General features: G+C 29.8%; 3 protein-coding genes across 5 annotated transcripts in view; all 3 read left to right on the forward strand.

The window, feature by feature from the left end:
• Positions 1-20,115, forward strand: part of LOC119671351 (LHFPL tetraspan subfamily member 3 protein-like) — a 33,667-nt gene extending 13,552 nt beyond the window's left edge. Inside the window, exons 1-6 of one of the 3 annotated variants that reach the window (XM_038081936.1) lie at positions 5,523-5,817; positions 15,100-15,260; positions 15,354-15,487; positions 15,554-15,680; positions 19,379-19,621; positions 19,679-20,113. In XM_038081936.1, the coding sequence (XP_037937864.1) occupies positions 15,119-15,260; positions 15,354-15,487; positions 15,554-15,680; positions 19,379-19,621; positions 19,679-19,803 (771 nt within the window). In that variant the 5' untranslated portion in view covers positions 5,523-5,817; positions 15,100-15,118 and the 3' untranslated portion in view covers positions 19,804-20,113. Of the gene's footprint in view, positions 1-5,522; positions 5,818-15,099; positions 15,261-15,353; positions 15,488-15,553; positions 15,681-19,378; positions 19,622-19,678 lie in introns of those variants that run through there. The other 2 variants (XM_038081938.1, XM_038081935.1) reach the window with 2 other exon arrangements.
• On the forward strand, positions 5,824-7,506 carry LOC119671350 (serine/threonine-protein kinase DCLK1-like). The gene has a single exon (XM_038081934.1). The coding sequence runs from the start codon at positions 5,856-5,858 to the stop codon at positions 7,326-7,328; it is 1,473 nt and encodes a 490-aa protein (XP_037937862.1). The 5' UTR covers positions 5,824-5,855; the 3' UTR covers positions 7,329-7,506.
• Positions 20,116-25,796: 5,681 nt separating the features above from the next.
• LOC119678584 (sensory neuron membrane protein 2-like) overlaps positions 25,797-25,861 on the forward strand; it is a 14,978-nt gene continuing 14,913 nt past the window's right edge. The window contains exon 1 of the mRNA XM_038090537.1: positions 25,797-25,845. Coding sequence (XP_037946465.1) covers positions 25,797-25,845 — 49 coding nt within the window. The remainder of the gene's footprint in view (positions 25,846-25,861) is intronic.

A 25,861-nucleotide genomic window follows, 5' to 3' on the forward strand; every position in this document is an offset into this window, starting at 1 on the left:
TCCGCCTTAGTTGCACCCGTTGCCTATATTTTCTCCGAGACAAACAGCTATAATTCTGTCAATTCACACTCCATCATAAAATCATAATTTCATACAATAAACATTTATGACCAATTTGTCTGACTCTCTTAAACACACTACCAGATAATATTGGTTATTAAATCAATTAAAGATTTTACTATTAACTGAAGACAATCTTTAATGATCGTCTATGGTTAGTTTAGTTAAATGATCATGATTCATCACATTTCTGATCCACATATGACATGCAATTGTCTTACATCTGTTCACAATATTAATTAATTTTGTATATTATTATGAAGTAATTTAAAGACACAAATTATTATGTCAGGAAATTTGTCTGCTTTAATCTGTAGAGACTTTTAAAATATTCAGTGTGATCATTTTTAGTGTTACCATTACTAAAAAATACATAAATAGATGAGGAAAGCGCCGTTAAATGATCACAAGTATTACCGTGCAAAGCAATTATAGTAACGAAAACTTAGTGTCAGCAGTTTAGTTTGTATAGTATAGGTTAGGTTAGGTTAGGTTGTACTGGCGATCCAAAGAGATTCAGTTAGGTCTGTAAGACCATTTTGTTAACATATAAGGAAAAACTCAGAGGTTTAAAACTACGTTATACCTTTGGCAAGTTTTATAATGCTATTTAAGGGAAATATTGCAGTTGAACAAGATCCTTAAGGAATGACTTAAGTTGGTAACGAGGCGTCGAGCATGTGTCGAACAAAAGCAAAGCAGTTGGGAGACACTTTCATCGTCCTCTCCTCATCCAGAGCTGTGTAGGACTGAGTACTTTTGTAATTTGATAACCCTCAATTTTTAATTCGAAGATCATTGAAATTGGGAATTGAGTTGTGAGATTAAAAGTGAAATTGAAATTGATAAAACCCAATTCCTAAGTACAAGGAATTGAAATTGGGAGTTGAGTTGCTAGACAACAAGTAGAAAATTCAATTCTTAATACCAGATATTTTCCAAAAGTAATTGAACGAAGTAGAAGCATCGGAGCTTACTCTGTGACTGTAATGGAATTGATATTGGAATTGATTTTGCACAGCTCTGTCCGTAATAGCGACAGGAATAATTGAAAAAGAGATTTTATCTTCTAGCATGGTTACCTAATCTGCAATGACCTCTAAGATTAGGTACCTACCATAACACTGATTTCTGTATGAGGCAACTTAATGAGAGTGTTGGATTTTCTTTTAATGAAACGTGGCCAAATTGCATACGGATGCCTACATAATGCTACAATATGCGTACAATATGGTTTCTGTTTCCTGCAGGTTTCCACACTTTCTGCTTAAGGAAGTGGTTTATAATGAATTCACAGTTTCTCTGCGTGGGTTCCTATATACCAAAGACCAGAAAGAACTGCTGTAACCCTTGCAATATGTTTTGTTTCCAGAATCTAGTTTTATTGTAGATGGGCAGTGTTAACCAGGAAGTTGCATATGACTGAAGTGCCTTCCATTTATTGGTCAGTTGAAGAAAGTAGAGGTAAGTACTTCTCTTAAAGGTTTCTAGGGTATCATACCGGTACCACTACGGACGCATACAGGCAATCACCAAAGCGGGCTAAACCGTCACCTTTCTCGGTCTTTAAAAAATGGCTTTGCTAAGAAACTTGTAGTCAAAAAACTTTGAATATCTCAAAAACGGTTCATAGAAATAGTTGTTTATTAAAAATCAGATGATATCGTGTTCTAACAGACAATTGCAAAAAAAATGGTGTGCAGTAGAAAGAAACTTCTTGAAAAGAAATAACGTGTGAAAGAAATATTGTAACAAAAGTAATAAAAATAATTGAGTAAGTATTTTAAGAAATATGAGAGTTTCTATTTTTCAATTTCAATTTTTAGCCCTATATTTTATTTCAAAACCGTTTTTGTATGAGAACATATTGGGTAGCGACCTTAAGGATATTTCAGCGGCCAATGAATAGTGTAGGCCATCTGACGGAAATGTTTACGAAACATACGATTTTATTCGTTTCTCAGTTCAAAGAGTCATCTGACAAGAATAAGACATATTTTTCAAAAGATCTTTTATATAATCGGATACTGACGAGTATTATTCTGATTTTTTATATAAAAATAAAATTTCGTTATTTTAAAACTTAGGGAACCATGATTTAATTATTATATACTACATATTTTTATTTTTAATTTAATTATTCTTAAAATCCTATTAAACTTTAAAATATCAAGATATTGATGATAAGCCTCACATAATCGCAATATATAAATTACACATGACACTCATTTCGACTGAAATACCCAACTAACTCTATAAATGGTTATGTGAGTATAATAGCAAAATGCCGACAGTAGCGCTTAAATGCAATAAAGTACAGAAATCTTTGATGTGCACAAAAAAGCGAACATTTTTTTTTTTGAAATGCTAAAAACTACTGCATCTGTGCACAAATAAACTTTCTTGTGAAAAATGATTAAATATTTTTCTTGTAAACAATTTACGATATTTTTATGCGTGTTTGCACAAAATAAGATGAAACAAAAAAGGTCATAACTGCATTTCTATAATTAATTTTTACATATTTTCATTTGAGGTGAATTGGTGAAAATCGATTTGTAACTGCACTTAAATAATTTTAACGAAGTCTTTAGTGAAACGATAATTATTTTAAAACAATGAATCATTTCACTTCATCAAACTAGAGCACCACGGATTATATACTGCTAAAGAGTTGGTAACCTTTTCTGAAGTTGAAAGAAATACTCACCTACAGTTTTCAGTTACAGTAATTACGTAGAAAATATATTAACTAAATCTAGTTGTATTATTTTTTTTCAAATAATGGAAAAAATGCTCTTTTTATTATTTAATAAAAATACTTAATACTTAATACTTAAAAATACTTACTTAAGGATTGATTATAGGTGCCATTACATCATAGCTTTAAATATTCGAAAATGCTCGAACATCATATGGTGTTAAGACATTGGCTGTTATATAAATTTCTTTAATACAAAACGAAAGTATTATAAAACAGAGAACAGATCGACTGTTCGAGCAGCTCAAACAATTTCGAATATAAAAAATATTAAGTCCCAATCCTCGAATTCGAGTATATTATGAAGCATTACATTATACGACTGCACTTTATATATCGATATATATATATTATATGTAAATAATTTGAACTGTATTAGGAAAACTTATCTACTGATACTATTTAGGCAAGGAATTTGACAAGATTTTTATTTTCGAATGCGAATACGTATTATTTTCGAATTTTATTTGCAAACAACATTATGTATGCGTTGGTTAATAAGTGAAAGTGTATGTAAAAATTATGCACATATCTAGCCAACATAAATTCCGTTTAAATGGATTTTATTTTTTTGGTAATACTACCTTCAAGCTTATCGAGTAAAGGATTATAACATACTATAGTCGTGTGGTAAAACAACAGAACGATTTGGGCTAACCATGTTCGATCCTAACTCAAGGAGTTGATGGCAGTATTCACTTACCTACCTGCCTGTTTACCTTCAAGATTACGTCAAAGTTATCAAGATTTTCGGAAGTATTTGATTTATTTTTTATAAAACTTTGTAGAACATTAAATCACTATTAAGAAAAAGGTTGTGATACAATGCATAATATAAGCTAATCTTAAAATTTTAATGGAATATATCAATTATTGTTTTATTTTTATAATTATGGATTACTTTATTATAAATATTAATTAATTTATTATTTATTTTTCAAAAAAGGGGCAGAAATAGTTACATTATACTAGTTTTCCTCGTTCAAAATGCACAATTACTGATTATTTCTTTAATCATAATCATCATCATATAAGTTTTGTTAAAAATGATGTCCCACGCTTTTATTGTACGGTGGTTGTATCTAGGTAGCATAGTTGCAACTAAGAGTGACGTGGACGAAGACATTGATTCCTCGTTTAATCAAAGCCAAAACTGCATTTGATATGCTGCGTATTGTGTGGCGCTCTAATCAAATTTCCACTTGCAAATTCGTGTTTACAACTCAAATGTAAAGTTTGTGCTATTCTATGCCTGTGAAGCTTGGAAAAAAAAAAGACAGATTAATATAAAAAAATACAAACTTTTATGAACGAATGTTTACATCAAATATTAAAAATATGGTGGGCAAACCGCATCACAAACACCAAACTATTGATCGTTACGGATCAATCACCTGCTACTGTTGAGATAACGTGTTAAGAACACGTAAATGGTGCTGAATTGGACAAAATCTCAGCAGACTCAATGGAAACATTGCACGCCAAGCTCTGAAGTGGAATCCTTACGACAGACGTCGACCTGGAGCGCCGACTAAAACTTGGAGAAGGACGATTAAAAAAGAACTAAGAGAAGTCAATTATTTCTGGAGTGATATATGCCAAGAATCAAATAACAGAATACGATATAAAAAGATGGTAAAGACCTTATGCTCCACTGGAAGACGAGGATAAGAGAGAGAGAGGGATTTGTAACAAAGGTACATCTATTGTTCTTTGGGGCCCTCGTTGTAATGGGTGGAATTTCGACAAAATTTTGTAGTGGCATGATGATAAACTCCAAGATTAATACGCGTTTAATTTTAGAGCCATATCACCTCATGAAAGGGTTCATTTTAAATGTTAACAAACATGGTAAAGAATAAAAATATGGCTTCCATGGTATCACAAAAGCGGTTTTATATATCACTTTATAATATTATATAGAATGTGCTATTTTCATAAAAATTTCTAGTGACATGAATTCCAGGATTTTTTTTTGTGGTTGCATGTACTAATAATAGATAATAAAATTAGTTTAGTTAGCATTTAAAATATGTCTACAGATTTTCGTCTTCACTAATAGCACTTTTATTCTTTCGTTTTTTCTTCTTATTTTCTTTCTATTCACTGCTTCTGTTGTTGTTGTTGTTGTTGTTGTAGTGTATAGTCACGTATATGCGCAAGTATAAAAGTGAGTAAATATTAAGTTCACTGATTGGTAAAATGAATGACAACTACTGCTGTTGTTGGTATTGTATTTATTGGTGGTGTGTGCTCACGTCTATGCGCATATATGATTGTAAATATTACATTTGGTGAGATATAAATTTGGTCTTCTTAGGATAAGAATTTATGACAAAAAAATACAAAGAGGTAACAAATTTTATTCATTTTTAACTGATTATATTATTTTCGTTTTCCATTTAATGAATTTGATTTATGTTATTTGGGTTTAAAGCCATTTTAAGAAGGGTCAACTAATTTAGTGGATAATATTGAGAATTTTCTTAAAGATAAAAAGTATTTTCAAACACTTTCTCTTCATTAACTACTCAATATATGTTATAATGCTCAGCTTCTTTTTATTTATCAAAAAATATACCATTGAACTTTAATTATTTTTACTTGCTAATAAATTAAAGAATATATTTCAGTTTCAAAATTAAGATACCATATTTATTGTTATTCAAAAATTATCACAAGTCGAAATCATTCAAAACTTTTTTGTCTGAAAGTTGTTTCAAAATTTCTGGTAGAAAATTCTCAGGATCTGTGAACAAATTATTTGGATTTTAAAAAGTTATGTTTGAAATTATTTTTAATGATGGCTACTTTTCGCACACAAAAAAGTATAATGTATGCAATTAAAAATGCAGAACGTATTGAACTTGTTTCGGAATCAGACTTAAGTAGCACTGTTGAAAACCATACTGCAGAGAGCATCGTTATCTATGAGTATGAACCATTTCAAGGAAAACGTATTAAATTTCTTCGCAATGGGGATAGTTTTTTTACAGGTAAAATAATATCATTCTCATTAAATCGTTATAGAACTATGGACTACTTAATGGATGACTTGACGCAATTGCTTCGCGAAGTAGTCACAGGTCCTATTAGAACAATATTTTCAATAAATGGAACAATTATTACCGATATAAAACATATTTTAAGGAGTGAACTTTATGTATGTGCCTGCAATAATGAGAATTTTAAAAATATCCAATATAATATTAACGAATCCCGATCTAGAAATATGATTCCAAGAGTAATTACAAATTTAGAGTTTGTTTTTCCACATGTAATAGTTCTTATTCGAAATGGTTCAAGACCTCGTTTGATGTCACAATTGTTATTAAATAAACACAACAGTCTCTCATTCAATCACGTCATGCGTGTGATCACTGACGTAATCAAACTGCGTCCAGGCTATATTCGTAAGATTTATACGCTGCAAGCAAAACCTGTTAAGACTTTGGCGGATTTTTTTAGTAGTGATGATGTTTTTGTGGTTTTTGGCACAGAACGAGTACAAATTAATGATGACTTTATCTTGGACAACAAAGAAATCGTATCTTTGAAAGCTTTGAGCAAACGACTGCGTAATGTAGGCTGGCTTTATAGCTTAGAACAGTTAACCTCAACCAATACCGAGAAAGCGGTAGAGTACCAACCAACAACCAATTTAATATCACCAAACGTAATGCCTAGTATATGTAATGAAAACTATATTTGTAATGACTTAGTTGGGCAAGGAGGATTTGGTTTTGTACTTAAAATGATAGATAGTAACACACAAGAACCTTACGCACTCAAAGTAGTCGAAATACGTTCTAAGAATTCAGTGGAATTGAGAGAAATAGACATTCTGAAAAAACTCTCCCATCGCCACATTGTGCATTTGCTTAATGCCTATAAAAAGAAAAGCAAACTATTCTTAATGATGGAATATGTTAGTGGTACAGATCTCTCTGATGTACTTGAAATGAAAACCAATCTAACAGAGGCTGAAACTAAATTGACGATAAACCAAATTATTTTAGGATTACGTTATATTCATCATAAAAAAGTTATACACAGAGACATCAAACCTAATAACATCTTGGTAGAATTAAGTCATGGGTCTGAAAAAATAAAATCAATCAAAATAACAGATTTTGGGGCAGCCATTCAAACAGACGAGCCAGTATTTGATATTATAGGTACCCCCCAATTTATGGCACCTGAAATAATTAAACGTATTGGATATGGTAAAAAAGTTGATGTTTTCTCGTCTGGTATTGTGATGTATATCCTGCTCTTTGGGAAGTACCCATTTGGATTAATGGCCGATGATAAAAATTATAAGAAATTATTTGCTTCAATTATATTAGGCAAATATTCCATTCCGAATTCAAAAAAGTATGTAATATCGAATGATGCCAAAGATTTTATGGCAAAACTGTTATCTATAGATCTTCTAAAACGTCCCTCATGCAACAGACTTTTACGTCATTGTTGGCTAAATCCAGAAGAAGGGTCAAGTGATTGATGTTACCTTCTATTACTGTGTGCATATTCTTAAAGTTCTTAAAGTCAACTACTAGCACAGCCCAGCGTTATTGGTGTTAGCATATTTCCGTTATAAAGCATACGATTGAGAGACATCGCTGGATGCGACTAATTCAACCTGGCGGCAAGTTCAAATATTAAATATAGTTTTTGTCAAAGTACGAATGTTTTTCGAAATTTTAAATAAAGTCAACAATTGCAAATACATATTAACGTTAGTATACAAAGTTTTTTAAAATAGGTATTTGTAATGTAGACCATCTGTTATTATTCTCAAGTATAATAAAGGTCAATGGTATTTACAAGGGTAGGTGCCAGCTTCGTGTCAAATCAACTGAATATATATAATGGTTAATAGTTAAAAAGCCCATATAACATACCATATAACGTACGATATGCGTTAAACTTTGACAGAATGTGTATAATAGTGTTGCCAGCGTGAAAATAAAATAATTTACCGATTGGGAATTCAAAAATAGGACTCTCGTTCTTTTTTGATCAGAAGGTATATAATCGAAATAAAGTAATTTGATGTTTTTGACATACTTTTATTTATTCTTTAAACTGTAATTTATGTATGCAGTATTAGCATTATTCTAATTAATCTGCGGTTATTATGGATTTCGATTGCCCAACATATTCTATGCTCCTTACAACTCTGCCATGAGATAAACAGACATCATCGTAAACGTAGTTCATCGGTTCAAATGTTTTGGTAAGAGTTTTACCAAATATAAAACCAAATTTTTTGGAGTTCGTTGAAATGTCATCAAATTTTGTAAGAATATCAGTTAATCACATTTAGTAAGCCAGCGCTTAATACTCGATTTTACAAGTTCCTGCTACTAAAATGTGCTATCTACTTTGGAGTCCACCTTATATATACGTCAATAGATTTAAAAATGTTGTGTATTATTATTGCTTTTATTTTCTGTATACATATTTGTTTGTGTATCTGCTTTTATCAATATCATCAAGACGCTTTGGTGACAATTTTTAAATTTTACTAATAGTTAGATCATTTGATGGGATGATGAAATGAATTTATTTCAAAATCAAGATATAAATAAAACTGGTTTACTCTTATATTTACGCTTAAATATTGATATTCTTGACGTTTTTTCATTTGTGGTTTCCAGAATCATGCAGATTTAATTAAGTCTTGTTTATTGTGTTCTTGCTTAGAATAAATATCACAGGGAGTGGCATTAAAATGCTTCATTAAGTACTAGTTTACATACATAAACTTAAATGTTATAGCAAATATTTAAGTTTTATTCTCACCAAACATTTTTCTATAATAAAATAATTGTGGGTAAAAACCGCATTAGTTAGGTATCGTATATAAGTTTTCCATATAGAAGTGGAAATACTTGCTAAATTACTAAATATGATACTAAACTGATATATAATTCTTGATGGTTATATTTACAAGATAATTGGTTGACATTTAAATACAATTTCAGTGTTTTTTATTTAATTTAAATTTGATTTCGTTACAAGTTATTAGAACTCATAATAATACGTGGTAAAAAATTTATATTTCATTTTTGCTAATTAGTCAAAGTAGGTCAAAGTATTATGATTTATTGAGCTGATAGGTTTTCGAGTTATCAACAAAGAACTTCCGTTCTAAATGTGTAAAAATTAAGTAAAAGAAATTATAAATTATTAAATATTTATAGTATTTTGCAATAAAATTTGAATAAAAGTTTGAAATATGAATGCCGTGGTAATTAGTGTCTATATTAGGTTCTTGAATTAGTTGAAGAATTTATTCGTTAATAGTATAACTAAAATTTTTACGCCATACATCAGTATACTCGTATACTTGAAAGTATAGGATATTTTAGAAGATCATTGATCGGTCAAGAGAGATTTAGTGTAAGCTATAGGGACTTCATTACCCTAATTTTATGTCAAAGTTTGAGTTTCAAAAATAGATAAAACAAAACAGATTCGAGTGCAATTTTGTCAGTGACATCAGAAGTGTATGATTTTATCAGTATAGATTAGACTTGGGAGTATTACGAGGAATCTGTCAAATCGACTTTTCTTCTCGGGATCGAGTTCGTGTTAAATCAAGCTATTTATGATGTTATGCAAAAAGTTTATCACAATAATGAAATTTACCAAAATACTCTATTAAATTGGGGCTTCGAAGAAATCAAAATCTCATTGTAATTTATATCTAGATATCTTCCGATTTAATTCAAAATTGATGTCAACATAAGCATATCCGTAAGCATGTCGGGAGATACAATCAAGGTCCAAGTATTTGTGTTCATTATTGTAAAAAAATCACTTTTAAAATTCGACTCATATACTTTTCGATCGATATTTCAACTTATATGTGTGAGACCAGCGAGCTTAGCTTTATCGGAGACTTGCGATACATCTCGAAATGTTTGTAAATCTGGGTTTTTGATAAGTTTTGATTGAGAATTAGAACTTTTCACATTTTGAAAATGTTATATTATTTTTTTGTTATATCTTTTTTTTGATTATATTATTTTTTTTAATCTAAGAATATTTATTCAGGGTCTTGTTTATTTTAAAGACCCATTTACTGCTCTAAAATGGGCATTTTAATTGAATAAAAAAATGTTTAGTGATTTAATATATATATATATATATATATATATATATTATTTATTAAATATATGCGTATGTGTAGCGTTTAGCAAAGCCTCAGACATTACTATTCGTCAGCTAGAAATTGTACTAAGCCAGGCTCTGAGAGACTTTTTAAAGTACCATGGTACATTAGGACGAATGACATAAATGATAGAACCCTGAAATTATTTGCGAAAACTGACAGGCTTACCAACACAGCGTTATTTAATCACAATGGTTATGGCTATAGGATCCTAAGGAAGGTGTGCAGATCTGATGTCAATTTTGCTTAGTCTAATGAAGTGATATACAATAATCCAGTCAAGGTGTAGAGAGGCGTTATGAGCTGTTTAATCTAAAATGCTATCGTTAATCATAAATGTTATAATTATTAGTGATCAATATATGCCATTACCATAATAGATCTATTGTGTATAGCATTTTTAACTCTATATCTGTAGGTTCTCAATTATCATTATCTCTAGGACGCATAACAACGCCACTTAATTGATGGAATTAGATATTAGATTAGATTAGATTAGATTTTAAAACGCGTTGAGAACTTGGATATTCCTCTTTTGAGGATTATTGAGACATACCCACTTTAGTTCCATACATGAGTAGCAGTTAAGAACGCCATTATGTTATGTCCTTTAGAGAGATGTTGCCTAATTCCGTTATAAGTCAATAGGCAGTGGATAAGTATTGAAGTCTGGCAAGACAAGTGACACAAAATGTGTGCTGCTGTTTTCTTTTTCTTCCCAACAAAGTTTGCAGCTATCGGCTCTAGTAATACCTAGGTTCGATATATGCTTTCTAACTTTGCAATGGCTAGTGAGAAGCCCTGCGACAAGTTGGATGCCATTTCTCTTAGCATAAGCAGCTCCCTAGTTCTGGCTTTTGATCGATATGACATGGATTCTTTAGCCATAACGATTCTGCATGGATTCCGCAGGCAATTGTATTGTTCCAATCAGTCTGAGCTGCTCTTTCCAGCCACTCATTAATATGATGGAATATGTTATTCTCAACAATTTGAGTGAATGGTGTTTGAGTTTGTTTACAGACTTTTCTTAATTTAATCTTTATTTTCATACATTAATCTTTTAGTTATTAAAAGTGGAATCTGCGGTATTTCGCCGATTTTGCATAATTTGTTAACTATTTTTAGATGCAACTTAAAATTAATTTTTTTTCTTTTAATTCAAACATTTTTTCTCAAGTGTGTCATAAGTTTCACTATGACTTTCATTTTGTAACAAACAAAAACAATAAAAAATTACAAATCTCAAAATATTTTAATTATTTAATACGTGCATTTTAACGCTCATTTGCAGTGAATGCCGCCTTTACGTATTTTTTAATTTAATTATGAGAAAAAATAAAATAAAAATAATTTTACAAACAAAAGCGCAAAGTCTGCGTCTTGCCAATAATAAATTAAAGTCCACTAGATTTCAAATATATATCAAATATTGCTTTTATTTTCAAATTTGATTTTTATTATAGTTTTTTATGAATTTTTTATGAATTTTTTATTGTAAAATTATTGTTCACTACATTCGTCGTTGAATCGCTTGTTTGCTAAAAACGTGAATGTCAAAGTTTGAGATACAATTTTTAAGCATTCGTTTCACAAGTGATTCGAAGGAAAACTGCTTCAACAACAAACAAAACAGTTATTTTGTTTGGCTGTGCTTTGCTTAATATTTATCTAAAGATATAGTAAAATATCACATTTTTAACTGTGTAGATTTATAAAATATGCTTTTTTTCTCTTTTTATTAAACTAGTATCTGCGGTGATGCTGGCTGGCATTGTTGTTTCACCACCGCAAAAGATAATTTATCAATTTTAATAATTAATAAAAAAAATGTCATTAATTTTGTATCGAAATTATTCAGCTAATAAAAATGAATATAAATTTGAATCAAGTGTGTATTTTATTACTTATTTATGACTCATAGTGTTTATTTTTATACAGTTATGTAGAGAATGTATCTCATAAGAACATTAACGGATAATTAAAGTTAAAACTTGCAAACAATCTTTGAAATTGTTGAGTAAAAGACTTAGAAACTATAATAATAATAAATTAAATTCAAAAAATATCATATATATCTCTATATAAAATTATATTTAACAACTCAAATTTTAATAAGGACACTTTTAAAGTGCTGATTTGGTCATTATCTACTTTATGTCATTACATCTAAAGTTAGGTTAAGACAACTGCATTGCATTCTATTTAGAGGTAGACAGAAATAGACTACTGCTTTTAATAATCTTATTGATAAAATTAAGCTTTTGATCGTATTAATTTAATAGACTTAATAAAAACCATTTAAATCTTTGTTTGAAGTTAATTTGTTGAATAAATTCTCGAAACGAATTTTTATTTGCAAAAAATATTTCATATTTCAGTGTAGGTTCCCTTAAATTATATTGAAATTTAATCCAAAGATCCTTCAATTTTTGAATACTATTTTGTAGTAGTTTTTGTAGAATATTTGCATAATAAAAATTTTCTGCAGTTATTACTTTAACATTCTTTATAATTTACTGTTGTAATTATAAATTATATTTTAAGTATTAAGCTAAAGTAATCAAAAAATACTCATTTCTTAGTGGACTCACCGTCATGTTGATGTATATCTGTAACCATATATATTATGTTGCAAATCAATAATTATCATACAAAATTCAAATTTTTAGCAGTAATAGCTAGATGATTATTTCGCACTGTTCAAACAAACTCCTATAGCACACAAGACAACATAGTTGTTGCTGCAAGTTTGTTGCTTTCTTCTTGTGCATAGTTTTTTTATGTGTACTGTCACTAAATGCTACTAACGACTCTAATCTGGTGTTGCTACGGATCTATCAGATTCGTCCATGGCCTTAGCCAGCTAATACTAGTTTCCTGTGGTCTTCAATTAAATCGGCTCTCAAACCAACTTGAAAATAAATATTTTAAACATTGAAAAAGTAGTTCATGACAGTAGTATGTATATGGAAAAGTGTAAGATGATTTAAAGTTTGAGATGAGTAACAGAAAGTCTGAGAGTGGATTTCGCTCGAATTTTCGGCAACGAAATTGCAAACAAACTTGCCAGAAGAAGGGCAGCGTTCTGGCTTGTAGGCGTGTAACTATTCTGTGGCAGGAAATAAAGAAAGCTATACTGGGATAAACTATCACAGCTATCACAAGGCATAGCTCTTATAGGGTCTTATAACTCAAGACCGCTTAGAAATGGTATGCAACTAAGTAAAAATTATTTGAGAATCGTTACAGAAATTTCTGACCTTACAAAACTGGGAACTTACTCTAATAAAACTTTTAGATTTTGTAGAGAAGAGCATAAGATTTTAATACATTTGTTGGGAGTTTGCTCGGCTCTAATAAATAAATAGCACTAAAAAAAATTATCTGGGTGGATAAAGGTATTTCCTCATCCGAGCTCATATCGAAAGAAGACAGAAAAGTCTCTTATAAAGGTTCAAAAGTACAATGTAAAGAGGAAGTTGAACTAACAGGAATACTTTGGATTCATAATGAAACATTAAAGAACTCTAGGTTGCAGTGTTAGATCCACTAACATAATAACTTTAATAATAATAATAATTATTATATTATTATAATTATAATATAATAATAATAATTATTATATTAAATTTTTTTTAATAATTTTTATTATTATTCGTTGAAAAGGTAGTTAGAAAAAATACCTAAAACGATGTCTTATATCGGATGAAGAAATAGGGCTCAGTAAAGTTGATTAATTGTGGCAATCGAACTTGGTGAAATAATTTGAATCCCTGAAGGGGGCAGAATAGATTGTCCATGAGTCCATTTCTCCAAGAGAGTAGCAATAATATGTATATATATAGTGGAGCAATTGTTTTTTAACGTATGTGTGTATGCGTGTGTGTTTATGTATGAAAACAAAGACTCTATATTAAGTTCTTTGAAAAGCTAATTTATTTATCAATTTTATGTCTTAAGGATTTTATAGAGTAGTAATAAAGGAGCAATAATTTTCTTAATAATTTTTTTTTTTTATTCAGCTCATAAAAAATTTCATTTGAATTCACTTTATTCAAACTTGAAGCCATTTTTATTGTTTGACTTAATTACTTAAGTTAATAATGACGAGGGTTTTTTAATTTCCTAATATTCATTATGTAATTTTCCTTATGTAACGGGGGGTGCCTACTACTTAGTAACTTTTAGTAAATGTACTCTTAGTAAATGTCTATTGTAAACTATTAACGATTTTATTTTTTTCCTTTAACGTCAACTGAGTTAAGTTTGAAAGTAATTAATTATATGTGAAGATTGCACTTTTTCTTTAATAGCAACTGTACTTAGGAAGTTAGACAGTCACCCATCTATCTACTAGACTTGTCTCGTTTCGCACAATGTTTTTACAAACTAATTTCATAGAAAGCAGTATTCGCAAAGATATTTTAAATAAATTATCTAATATATTTTTAATTAAAAAACAACTAATTAACCATTCTTAACAACAAAAGTGGTAAAGCAATGCTAATTAAAAGTTTTATGATCAAATGATATCATGATCGTCACTAATAGCTAGATATTTGATGCCTCTTAATTAACTTTACACTGCAAAAATTTCACGGTCGGTTAATCGGATTTTATTATAATTCTTGAATTTGTCATTAAATAGAGACTTGCAAAAAAAGCTTAAAATATCTTTAACCTGTTGAAAGTGTAAAAAGAGTTGCAAGATTTGCCTAAGCTGAGTTCAAATTTTTGCAGTGTGTCGTATCTTAGCTCAATTTATTTATGGCCCAAAAACGTAATAAACACAAAATTAGTTGTAAAGAGTTTTGAGGTCGTTCAACGAAAGGCTCTAATCGGCTTAAAATTTCAACAACTTTTATACAATGTATTTCAAAGATACTTTTTTTAAACATTTAATATCGGCGGTTTCGTTGCTCTTATGAGAAACGTTAAGTATTATTATTGTATTGTGGTTAAATAAGTCAACCTCCGCCTGTATTGTACGCTTTAATAATAATTTTGACTTAATTTAATGCTATATACAAAATTAATTTATATTGTTTTTTTCTTATAGATATATATAATTTTTTTTTTTTCATTTTAGCACATTACACTAAGTGAAAATGGGTACAAAAATCGAATATGTCGATACGACTCACTTATACGCCACAAAATACATTAGGAATTCAAAGGCAATTGCCGTTCTCTGGACCATTTTTACAATTTGCTATGCGATTATAAGCATCGTAGCGTTTGTGACGCCAGGTAAACCTAAATTAATTAATACAATTATTTATTATTAATGTTTTCTTCAATAATCCATATAATAATATATGTAATAATCGATATCCATTTCAGAATGGGTTGGTGATCCAGATAATGAGAGCGCAGGGCGTTTAGGCCTTTGGCAGGTGTGTCAGAAAGATGAAATATTCGATAATTGTAAGAGACGATGGGAAAATATACTTTCAGTGCCAACGTTTTCATTTCAAGTAAGTTTTTAATTGTTTTTTTCTTTTACTCTGAATTTATTTAAATAAAATTATATTCATTTGCAGTTGGCTACATTATTTATGGCGGCCGCTGTGGCCCTGGCCTTGCTCACTATCTGTTTCTTAATTTTTTTGATTTTCATGAAGTCAACTAAAGTATTTCACATTTGCGGTTGGATGCAGATTATATCAGGTATAAAGTTAATTATTTTTAAAGTTTTTAATTTTTTTTTAATTAATTGTGTAGTTTTATTATAACATAAAAAAAATTATTCTCTTGTTTAACTTTCTGTTATATAGGTATTACCTATTATATATTATAGTTATAGTTGTTATTGTATTTTATTGTTACTGTATTTTGTTAATGTTGTACTTGCTTTATAGAGTGTTCACTAATGTAGTGTAGTTGTTGTAGCCCGTGGAGATCTATATACAGCAGGATGTATGAAAGGAATTACAAATACAAATGTATAGGTTTGTATTTAGTAGGGTGAAGGTAGAGTGGAAAGAGGAATGTTGTTCAGAATGCGTAATGAAATAAGTGGGTGGGTAGGATCTTACAGAAATGAGTCTGGGATGTTGTTTAGAATGGGGCACCATATAAGTTAGTAGATAGCACTTTATAGAAACTGGCCTGGGTTAATGGGCCCAACACAATGGTTCGGGACCAAAGAGCGACCCATATTAGCATCGAAACACCTAATTACTGTTATGTTATGCTTCTGTGCACTCACGCGCAAACGAGCTAAGTCAGTGGAAGTGCAAAAAAAAAACTTGAGAGCCAATTTTGTTTTTTTTTCTCAAAAACCTGTCTTTAAAATTCGATAAGCTGACGCCAGCGTGTTGCTCTGTGATGCCAAAGTTCAACCATTTGTCAAACCAAGGAAAGATGATACCAAATTTCAAATATATACTTAAATCAAAGGGATATATTAGATTTAAAAAGTTGATAATGAGATGAAAGACAGTTTAGAGACCATAAACACTATATTTCATTCTAGTGAGTATAACAAAACGAATCGCTTTAGCAATGGTTGATTATCTATCTTCCTGTTAGTCATTCTATCTGTTTATCGTTATCTTTTATCGTGAAAATGGATGTGCGGATAGATGACACATTGCTGCTCTCAATTTTTCATATTTCATCCAGATACATCCAGATTGATTGTTTTATAATTCGCTTACTGGACGTTAATATTTTTTCATTGCAATTCTAGACTAACGTTAGTTTTAGTTTTATATTGACTCTTCACATATTCGTATTTGCAAGATGATATGGGTTTGTTTGTTACTTTACGATTTGTTAACCGAAAGCGCCTACGATTTGTTGATTGAACCTACCTCCCCTAATAGTCTTCGATCAAAAATAATTTGCTTCTCAGTGTTATTTTTATTAGCCAAAGTTTCAGTTTATTTGCTTTTCTGTACTTGTGTATATTTATGCTTGGATATATCTAACCTTATATCTGTCTGACTGCCCGTTTGTCTATTAATAGATAAAAAAATATTATCTTTTTTGTAAGCTACTTGAATGACATGTCTGAGTTTTGAGAATCTAGGTAAATGATATCATTTATGAAATCAGGGATGAAATCAGTAAACTATAGGAATATGATCTGGGGCTTATGCAAAATAATTGACATTAAAAGACTTAACGTTTAAATATGTATTATCATTTATATTTGTTTATATGTATATGACTTAATTCAGAAAAAATATTTCAAAATATTTAAGTATGTAAATATTATGAAAATGAAAATAAATATTCCGAAATATGTATAATAATAGTGTATCGTAAAAATATCACGTGTAACTTAACTGTCTGCATAAGAGTACCGAGATATTGATGCCTCGTTTATGCTGAAATTTTTTTTCTTCCTATTTTATATAATAACTATTTTTATCATATATAAAGTTTTGGCTTGAAAGCAAATATTTTTTTATATAAATTCGCTTCACATACGGAAGTTTCGAAATTTATAAAAAATGTTTTGTTAGTTTCGTCAAAGTATTAGCACAGAAAAAAAATGCACTTACAACACGTACTCGAATTGCAGTTGTGCCGATTTCGTGTGTTGCGGAGAGGTTTAATAAATTGGTCAGCGGTTTTGATTATGCTTATTATCAACGAATTAAACAATTTTTCAGCTTGAGTCTATTGCAATAAGCTTAACAAACTCTTTCATAAGCATATTTTTTGTTTATATAAAAATAAAAAAAATTATTAAAGAATTGAGTTTTGCAAAATATTTCTGTTTAAATATAAAAATAAAAATTGATACAATTTTATTATATCAAATTGCTGAACCAAAATTTAATTGTAAAATTTAATGAAGTTAAACGTAGAGTTTCTGGAAATAGTCAGGTTTATGTCTCGGAGCCACTGTCTGAGTTTAAGAGGATTAAGTACCTGTTAACCCTCTCACCTGAAATATGGCAACAGCATAGTTAATTAGATATTATGTATATGAGACCATATAGAAATATTGAAAACTCAAAAGACTTAATAATCTAACTTGAAATTTCCAGGATATGGACTCTTAAAGTAGCTCTGTTACAGTTACCATGATGGCACGAACGTCATAGCTTATTTTTTGTGATTCTAGCAATTTTTTTAAATCTCTACAAAATGTGTTAAGAGCGCTAATATTTAAGAGCTAATTTAATTAAGAGTTTTCACTATGAAAATTTTTTAATTTAAAATAATTGTTGTTACTAAACTCTTTAAATAGATTATAATTCTCTTGAGTATCGCTTTTAAGTATTATAAATACATTTTCGATATTTTTTATATTTGCTGTGAAGATACACATGATATAGTAAACTTCAACACATAATCTTGTTTTAAAGTTAATTGCCTACATTTGATATGCGCAGGTGTTGTTAATATTTTTTAATATGAGTGACTATATTCATTTTTACCCTGAAGAAATCATAGTGGTCTAAATACTAGTCCAGTTACTTATGTAATGTTGGTCTCCAATATATTCCCCCGTTATGTAATGACTACACCTTATGTTACCAGTGTTGGTCCCTAGCATAGTCCATCGTTATGTAAAATTGAGATTATATTTACACAACTCTGTTACTGAAAAGGAGCAATTGTTCTTGTAATGACATTCTGTTTTTATATATCGATAATTATAGCAACAAGTTTCCAATGAACACAGCTAACCCAGATCGTTTTTTTCCCTAGTTTTGAGAAAGAGAAACTGTCGCTAAAACGAAAAGAAAATTATATCTATCCATATCCGATTTGTGATACTTTTCGAATATTTTAGTGTAACCATAGTATTTAACATAGTTGGAATTCATTAGGAAATTCAAAAAAGGATCGCTTTATTTTATAGTTGTCAAGTTTGAATAATTGGATTAATACATCTTTTTCAAATTGGTTACGTCGTTAATTATATGTGACTAGCATTGACACAAACTGGTCCAATAGATCATATGTTCCTCACTCTTATGTAGAGAACTTCATTCCTCGCCTCTACACTTCTTCCTCTGTATATGTAGTTCTTGTTGTTGTTATTATTGTAGTTGGAATTATGGTCTTAGCTCTTCATCTAAAACTACGCGAACTTGATTTGCCCTTCGTTTTTAGACCTACCTACGAAACAGTGTCCCACGAACGTTAGTTATGATAATCACATAGTCAAACGACGAATGACGACTCATTTAGACCCAGACTTTATTCACACCTTTAGGTGTGTGATATATTTTCAAAATAATTGCTCTATCAATGATTGCCGGAATTATAATAACAGTTATAATAACAACAATTAAAGTATTATTAATTTTTTAAAAATATTTTTTTTTTTACATTGATTCCTAAAACAAATGTCAGTCTTCATTATTTAAATATATTCTTCTTTACCTAATTTTTTACAGCAATATGTATGATTGTCGCTTGTGCTGCTTTCCCCTTCGGTTGGAATTCAGATGATTTTCGCAAAATTTGTGGTCCAGATGCAAATCGGTTTGAATTGGGTTTATGTGGCATTCGCTGGGCATACCCGTTAGCAATAATTGGTTGTGTTGATGGAGTTGTTCTAGCTACACTTGCCTTCATATTAGCCACCAGACACGTACGCCTGCAGCCAGACCCATTATATCAAAGTTCATTGTATAAAGGTAAATATTTGTGTTTTTAACATTATACTTCAGAACAATATTTTTTATTTTTATTAGTCTATTCCACAGGTGAAATCAATAACGCGTATATAACAGATGCAGTTAGTTTAGCGGGATCGAGGAAATCATTAAATTTACAACCCATTTTGCTAGTAGCACCACCGCACAATGTTACACTATAAAATTTTGTAATTTATTTTAATGATACTATTATATGTTATTTTTATTTATTTATATTTTAAGCTTGTTCGTTTAATGTTAATTTCGCTATTTTGAACGAAATTTTTACTATTTTGTATTTTGGTTTTAAACTTTGGTAAATTATATGAAGAATTATAGCTTTCAAACTGTTAGTATTTAATTAATGACTCTTAAACTGTATTCCTTGAAATTTCAAACTGTACATCTGGCATTCAAAGTGTATCTCAGTTGGATCATGTAAAAATTAAACTAAAAGAAATAAATAAAATGAAATTGTAAATATTTTAAATCGAAAATGACGTAAATAAAATATTATAAATATTATTTTGTAAATAAATTAAAACGTTTTCTTTATTTTGGTATATTATTTTTAATAAGATTATGTGATTATTGCAAAATTAAGAATGTATGTAATAGAATGGAATATTATATTTAGAAATATTAATAGTAATTTTAAAATATTTTAAAAATTATTTGATAACGGATTGAGTAGTGTATTTCAAGATAACTAATTATTTATATTTTCTTTTTACATTTTAGTATAGTCATTAAAAGTTACCCCTGTGATTACTAATATGAAAAATAATGGGTAAATGAATGTTTAGGTGAAAGAATGATTTTACATTCTGTATAATCTTTCTCAAATTCATCAAATTTATTCCCAGAACGATATTTGATTTTTCCGAAGGCTTGTAAAGTATCACTATATGGCATCTATTACACCACATACTCATACGATTAAAGATTTTTAAAGATTGGAAGGCTTTTTGGAGACGTGGGAAGATACAGAAGGCACATGGAACTAAATTAGAAGAATTGGTGCCATAATTCGTGCGGTTATTTATTAAACATTTTTTATAGTTCACTTCAATTCAATGAGCCGGTAAATTACATTGATTGAAAATGATTTCTTTCTTCTATAACACAGCTATTTCACACCACTACTTACATTTTTCTTTCATTGAGAAATTATTCGAAATTATGTAGGCACATACTAGAATCAAGTTGATATATTCCGTATGATTGCTCAGCTTTAGTCTGAGTTAAGAGATAGCTACTAATTTTCTAAAGCTGACCAATCATAAAGATTATGGACACTGTATGTAAGCAACAATCTTCAAAAAAAAATTTCTATCCCGCAGTAGTTCTATTGCTTTAGTAAGAGTCTGTTGGGACCCTTAGTATTAATACTTCCGCTACCAGTCGTAGTTGTGCTTGTAAAGATATATAAAACAGTACTCATATGTTTAATATATATTATGAGACTATAATCTACTTAAAAATGGCCAATTCTATGTTTCTACACTTTAATACATATTAATTATGTATTTGAATAAAATGGAATAACTGTTTATAATACTAAATAATAGCAGTACACGCGATTAGGGTGTTATTATAGTAAGAAATATGGTACAAGTTCAATTTCTAAACTAACTCAGAAGACTGAATATTATCAAATCTGTTGTCAAATCTCGGTAATGTCAAACTAAAATCTCCCACACAAAAAAAAATTCTTGAAGTCACAGTACTCTATCATTTTCTATTAAAAGCATAAATACTTATTTCGTCCTTATAGTATTGTATAATATAAGCACAGTAACATGGTATATCTAATGGATGAAAAAGTACAGATAGTAGACATCTTATACTATTAGCAGAATATGTTAATTATAGAAAAAAATATTACTTTTAAGTTAATATTACAAACTAGATAAAATTAGTGTTGATATGACAATATAAACAGATTAAGAATAGATTAATATTGGAGACATCGAAACATGAATCTAATAAATAGGATTTAGGCATCGAATTTCTGCTTAAAATTTTAAAATAGATTTGATTTTTGCTGGTGTAGTCCGAGTTAGACGATAAAAAGAGTTACTAACCCAATGTTTCCATGTATCGATACACGGAAAAGTCTTGATATTATAATATAGTAATATTTTAAAAGAATATTACCCATGTCCATGAAATTAGGTAATCAAATTCTCTCACACTAACTGAAATCAATTAAATAAATCCATTCAAAGTAATACATTTCTCATATAATATATTTGTTGATAACTTCACCTTCTGTACTTAACTATTCACATACTATAGCAAAATTTCTTAAAATACCCTCTGCTTTACCCACACCTCATGGAATCGCAATAATATTTTACCGCACATCGATTATAACAATAATTAAATAATTATTCTCATATTGAATTCCATTTAAATCGACATTTTAACATTCATAATCTGAAAACTTTATTGTACCCTGGAATTTCAATTGCTACCCCAAAATCTCAGAAAATGGAGTGGTGTTAGAAATTGAAACAACAACAAGAATTGCTTATCGTGCCATTTGTTAGTCAAGTTCCATGGCTTTTTTGATTGCCAATAATAATTTACCCCAAATTATAATTTTCTGTTTACAAACTCCATTGCGATTCTCATCGAAGTCCTCAACTTCCAACACAAGGTGCACACACCACTCGCAACAACAAAAACAAAAACAGTTTTTCAATAAAACGACATTTAAGGATTTGCGTTTAATACTTCACTGGGAGTTATATTTGGAGTAGGAGGGATGATTGGTGGTTGATTGTTGCTACTAAGACAACTCAATTCAGTGACGTCACGTATTTCTGTGAACGCATGGAGGTTATTGTTTATAACTGCTGCCTATTAATAAGTGGGTATGGGTAAAAGCAGAAATATTTCATGAATGTGAAGAATAAATATTTCTGCCAGCAAGTGCCAGAACGTAGCACATAGATTTCAATCCCATATATTCTTTTTTGCTTTTGTAATTCATAAGAAATTCGATGAAATCATAAGAAATACGTTTCAGTTTGAAAAGAGCAGCTGCTGAAGTAAAATGGGCAACAAGCTGACGCAGTGTTTTTTTTCTTTATTCCAACTCCAACCCATTGTTTGTTAATCCAAGACCTACTCACAGACAGCTCCTTCACTGCGAATATATCATAATCAAGTCCACACACATACACAGCGCACATTCGCATGACTATTCGCTTTACGTCGAAAACTGCCATAGATTCTTCGCGATTCCGTTAAGGGAGAAAACTCTGGGTCCCATTTAGGTTATTTACTCACCGGCATGTATTTTTCATATTCGATTTCATTTTTCTCTTACTTTTGCTTTTACTATTTTATACCGTTTTTATGCCAATTCCGTCTTAATAGTCCAATAAGGATTTTATTTTTTGTTAGTCGGGCATACTTAAAATGCGTTAAATACGAGTATGAATTTGCCTGGAGTCCTTTCAGTGCTTACGGATGGCGTGTGTGAGGGATGGCATTGATGTTACGAAAATTGCTGGCAACATATTGCCGAAATTTGCCAACATTTTGTTTTCAATAAAGTTTCACGCTTTTATTTTCATTTCATTTTATTAGTTCGTTCACAGATTTGATTCGATTTTCGTTCTAGAATTGCTCGCCTAAATGAGTGACTGCTTCAGCAGCGTTTCGGTTGCTTTGGGTTAGAGCGAGCGGTATCGGTATTCGTCGCTCTACTGTATGGTGCTAAGGATGAAGACTTTCCCAGTCATTTGTGTGGTAGCAAATTACTTTGATACACAATATTTTTATTGGTTTTTATGGCGTTCATAAACGCGTTTTTAACATTTCTTTTATGGCTCCGAATAAAGTGAGAATATACATAAGCAGTGCCGAGTACTAAGGATTTGGACTGCAGCAAGGATTTGAAGTATTTTTATTGGCGTCTATTGGACATTTTGGTTAGTACAGCTTTTGCTGTTTTTATGCTGTTATGATGAATAATATAAAAGTTATTCGACGCATATAAAACACATGCTGCAAAGCACTTATTTTGAAATATATTTTTGGGCTTTTATTAATATATAATTTTGTAAGTTTTTGATTGCTAAAAAGTATTCCCAAAGATTTATTGATCTGCTGTTAATATGGGTACAATTTTTGTTTTAATGGATTTGAGTGAGCTTTGGCAAATAATATTTATAAATAATATTATTGTTGTAATTATGATTATAATGAGCAATGCAGCTATGGAATTAAACCATAGTCAACTCATAGACTGATTCGTCTGTGTGAACGTGGATTTGACAGGTCTATAAGCTTCAAAGTCAAATGTTTTAATGTTAATTTTTTTTTGTCAAAAACGACGCATCGTATGAGGAAAAGAAACTAAAAGTTCGAAGGTTCGAATAGAATTGAAAAGACAATAACAAATTTTTGTTAATTTATTGAAATTTGGTTAACCATACAACGCTGCTTTGAGTACTGCCAAGTTCTCATCATTGGTCTTTTGTTTTCGATTTAACTTGACCCGGACCTATCATTGTCAAGCAATTTTTGCGAAATCTAAAGTTTAAGTAATTTAGTATCGATTTTCAGTAGAATTAGAGGGAGTCATCAAAATTGCTTGTCAATTTTTTTCTCAAATTTGTTTCAAGAAAATGGCTTGTCAATTTTATTTTCAAATTAATTGATAACAAAGCCAGAGTAGAAACGAGTGAATAAATAAATAACTATTTTTTTTATAAAAATGAAATAAAAATAAAATAAAATAAAAATAAAAAAATATATTAACACACAGTACTTTTACTTATGTTATTTATGTAAAAACATTTAATATAATATTGTCAAATAGATTCATTTGTACTAAAACGAATTTAGTATAAAACCTTTTCTAATTGTAAAACCTTTTTTTAGTAAAATTCGTTGTTGGTTATTAATGGGTTAATATGAAGTCAGAAAGGATTAACTTCTATGACAAATTTCGTTGTTGTTCATTAATGGATTAACATCAGTTCAGACAGGATCAAATTTCTTAGACTAATTATATATTACTTTTTTAGAATAGAATTTTGTGTATCATGTATTGCAATACCTACTTCTTATTGCAATGGTTATTCCTTTAAAATAAATTGCTTCGCGTAACGAAATTACATATAAGTAATATTAAAACTATAGACAAGTATAACAAAAAGGCACCTCTTATTTCAAACAATGCTGCATATAAACTTACAGATCTTCATTCATGGCAAGGCCTTCCTTCACGAAGAGTATACAAAGGCGATCGTGTGGTAATTAGATTGCTCGCTGGTTTAAAAATGAACTCTTCAATCCATAAACTGAAGAAAAAAGTGTTCGGCAAAGATGATTCGGCAAAGAATCACTTCGGACAAGATTCATGCATCCTGTCCTACTTAAGTAGCTACTATGCTTTCGAATAGTTTCAAAGTGTACCTCTGTTTTTCTTATCTTCTATTGAAATCACTATAAATATATTACAAATTCAGTCAATCATAAAAAGATTTTTTCTCTTATGTTTTCATAAAATTATAATTATTCTTGCATCCTGTCTTACTAAAGTACCTACCTTCCTTTTGAGTCGTTACAAAAGGATAACACATATTTTAAAAATTGCTAACTTTTTATGGTCTGGTCCTCTTTCACGATTTTGTATTTCTTTATGGAGACTACATAAAGACCGCAGAATTTCGATTACATTGCTCGAGAACAATGTAAATCTTCTTAAGAAGATTTTATAATCCACTGTAAGAAAACTATTGTTTATATATTCATGTGACAACTTCATAATAGTTTAATTAATTTTCACATGTTTTCAACTTTTGACCTCCAAATAAACTGTAGCCGATTGAAGTGTAAATGAAGTATCCATCTTCCTTTTCTTCTATTAAACGAGCTCTCCATCATTGTACCATTCCAACATTTCAATTATTTTGCATTATTTCAATTTTTACGACTGTTTTTTCCTTTTGTATTTCATAGTAAATTTTTTGCTTGACTTCCTTGGAATTCTTTCCGAAGTACTCGTACACTAACTTTAACAATAATTTTTTTTCCTTTTCAAAACCACCATCTTTTTTCGATTTACGTCGAAGGTCTATTGTTTAAAGAATTTTCCTTTGAGTGGTCGGTCAGTGGGTGGCGTGTTTTGCACGCGTTCCATATGTTGGAGATGGAGGAGTACGAGTATGATGTTAACAGTTGGTCACGCTGTGCCACTGGTAACTGTGTGAGCAC

The sequence above is a fragment of the Teleopsis dalmanni genome, chromosome 1 (assembly GCF_002237135.1).
Source record: "Teleopsis dalmanni isolate 2A chromosome 1, ASM223713v2, whole genome shotgun sequence".
In the NCBI taxonomy this organism is placed as follows: Eukaryota; Metazoa; Arthropoda; class Insecta; order Diptera; family Diopsidae; genus Teleopsis; species Teleopsis dalmanni.

Bases quoted from the DNA above. Each gene is read 5' to 3' on its own strand.
- LOC119671350 (XM_038081934.1), top strand. From the start codon at position 5,856: ATGGACTACTTAATGGATGACTTGACGCAATTGCTTCGCGAAGTAGTC.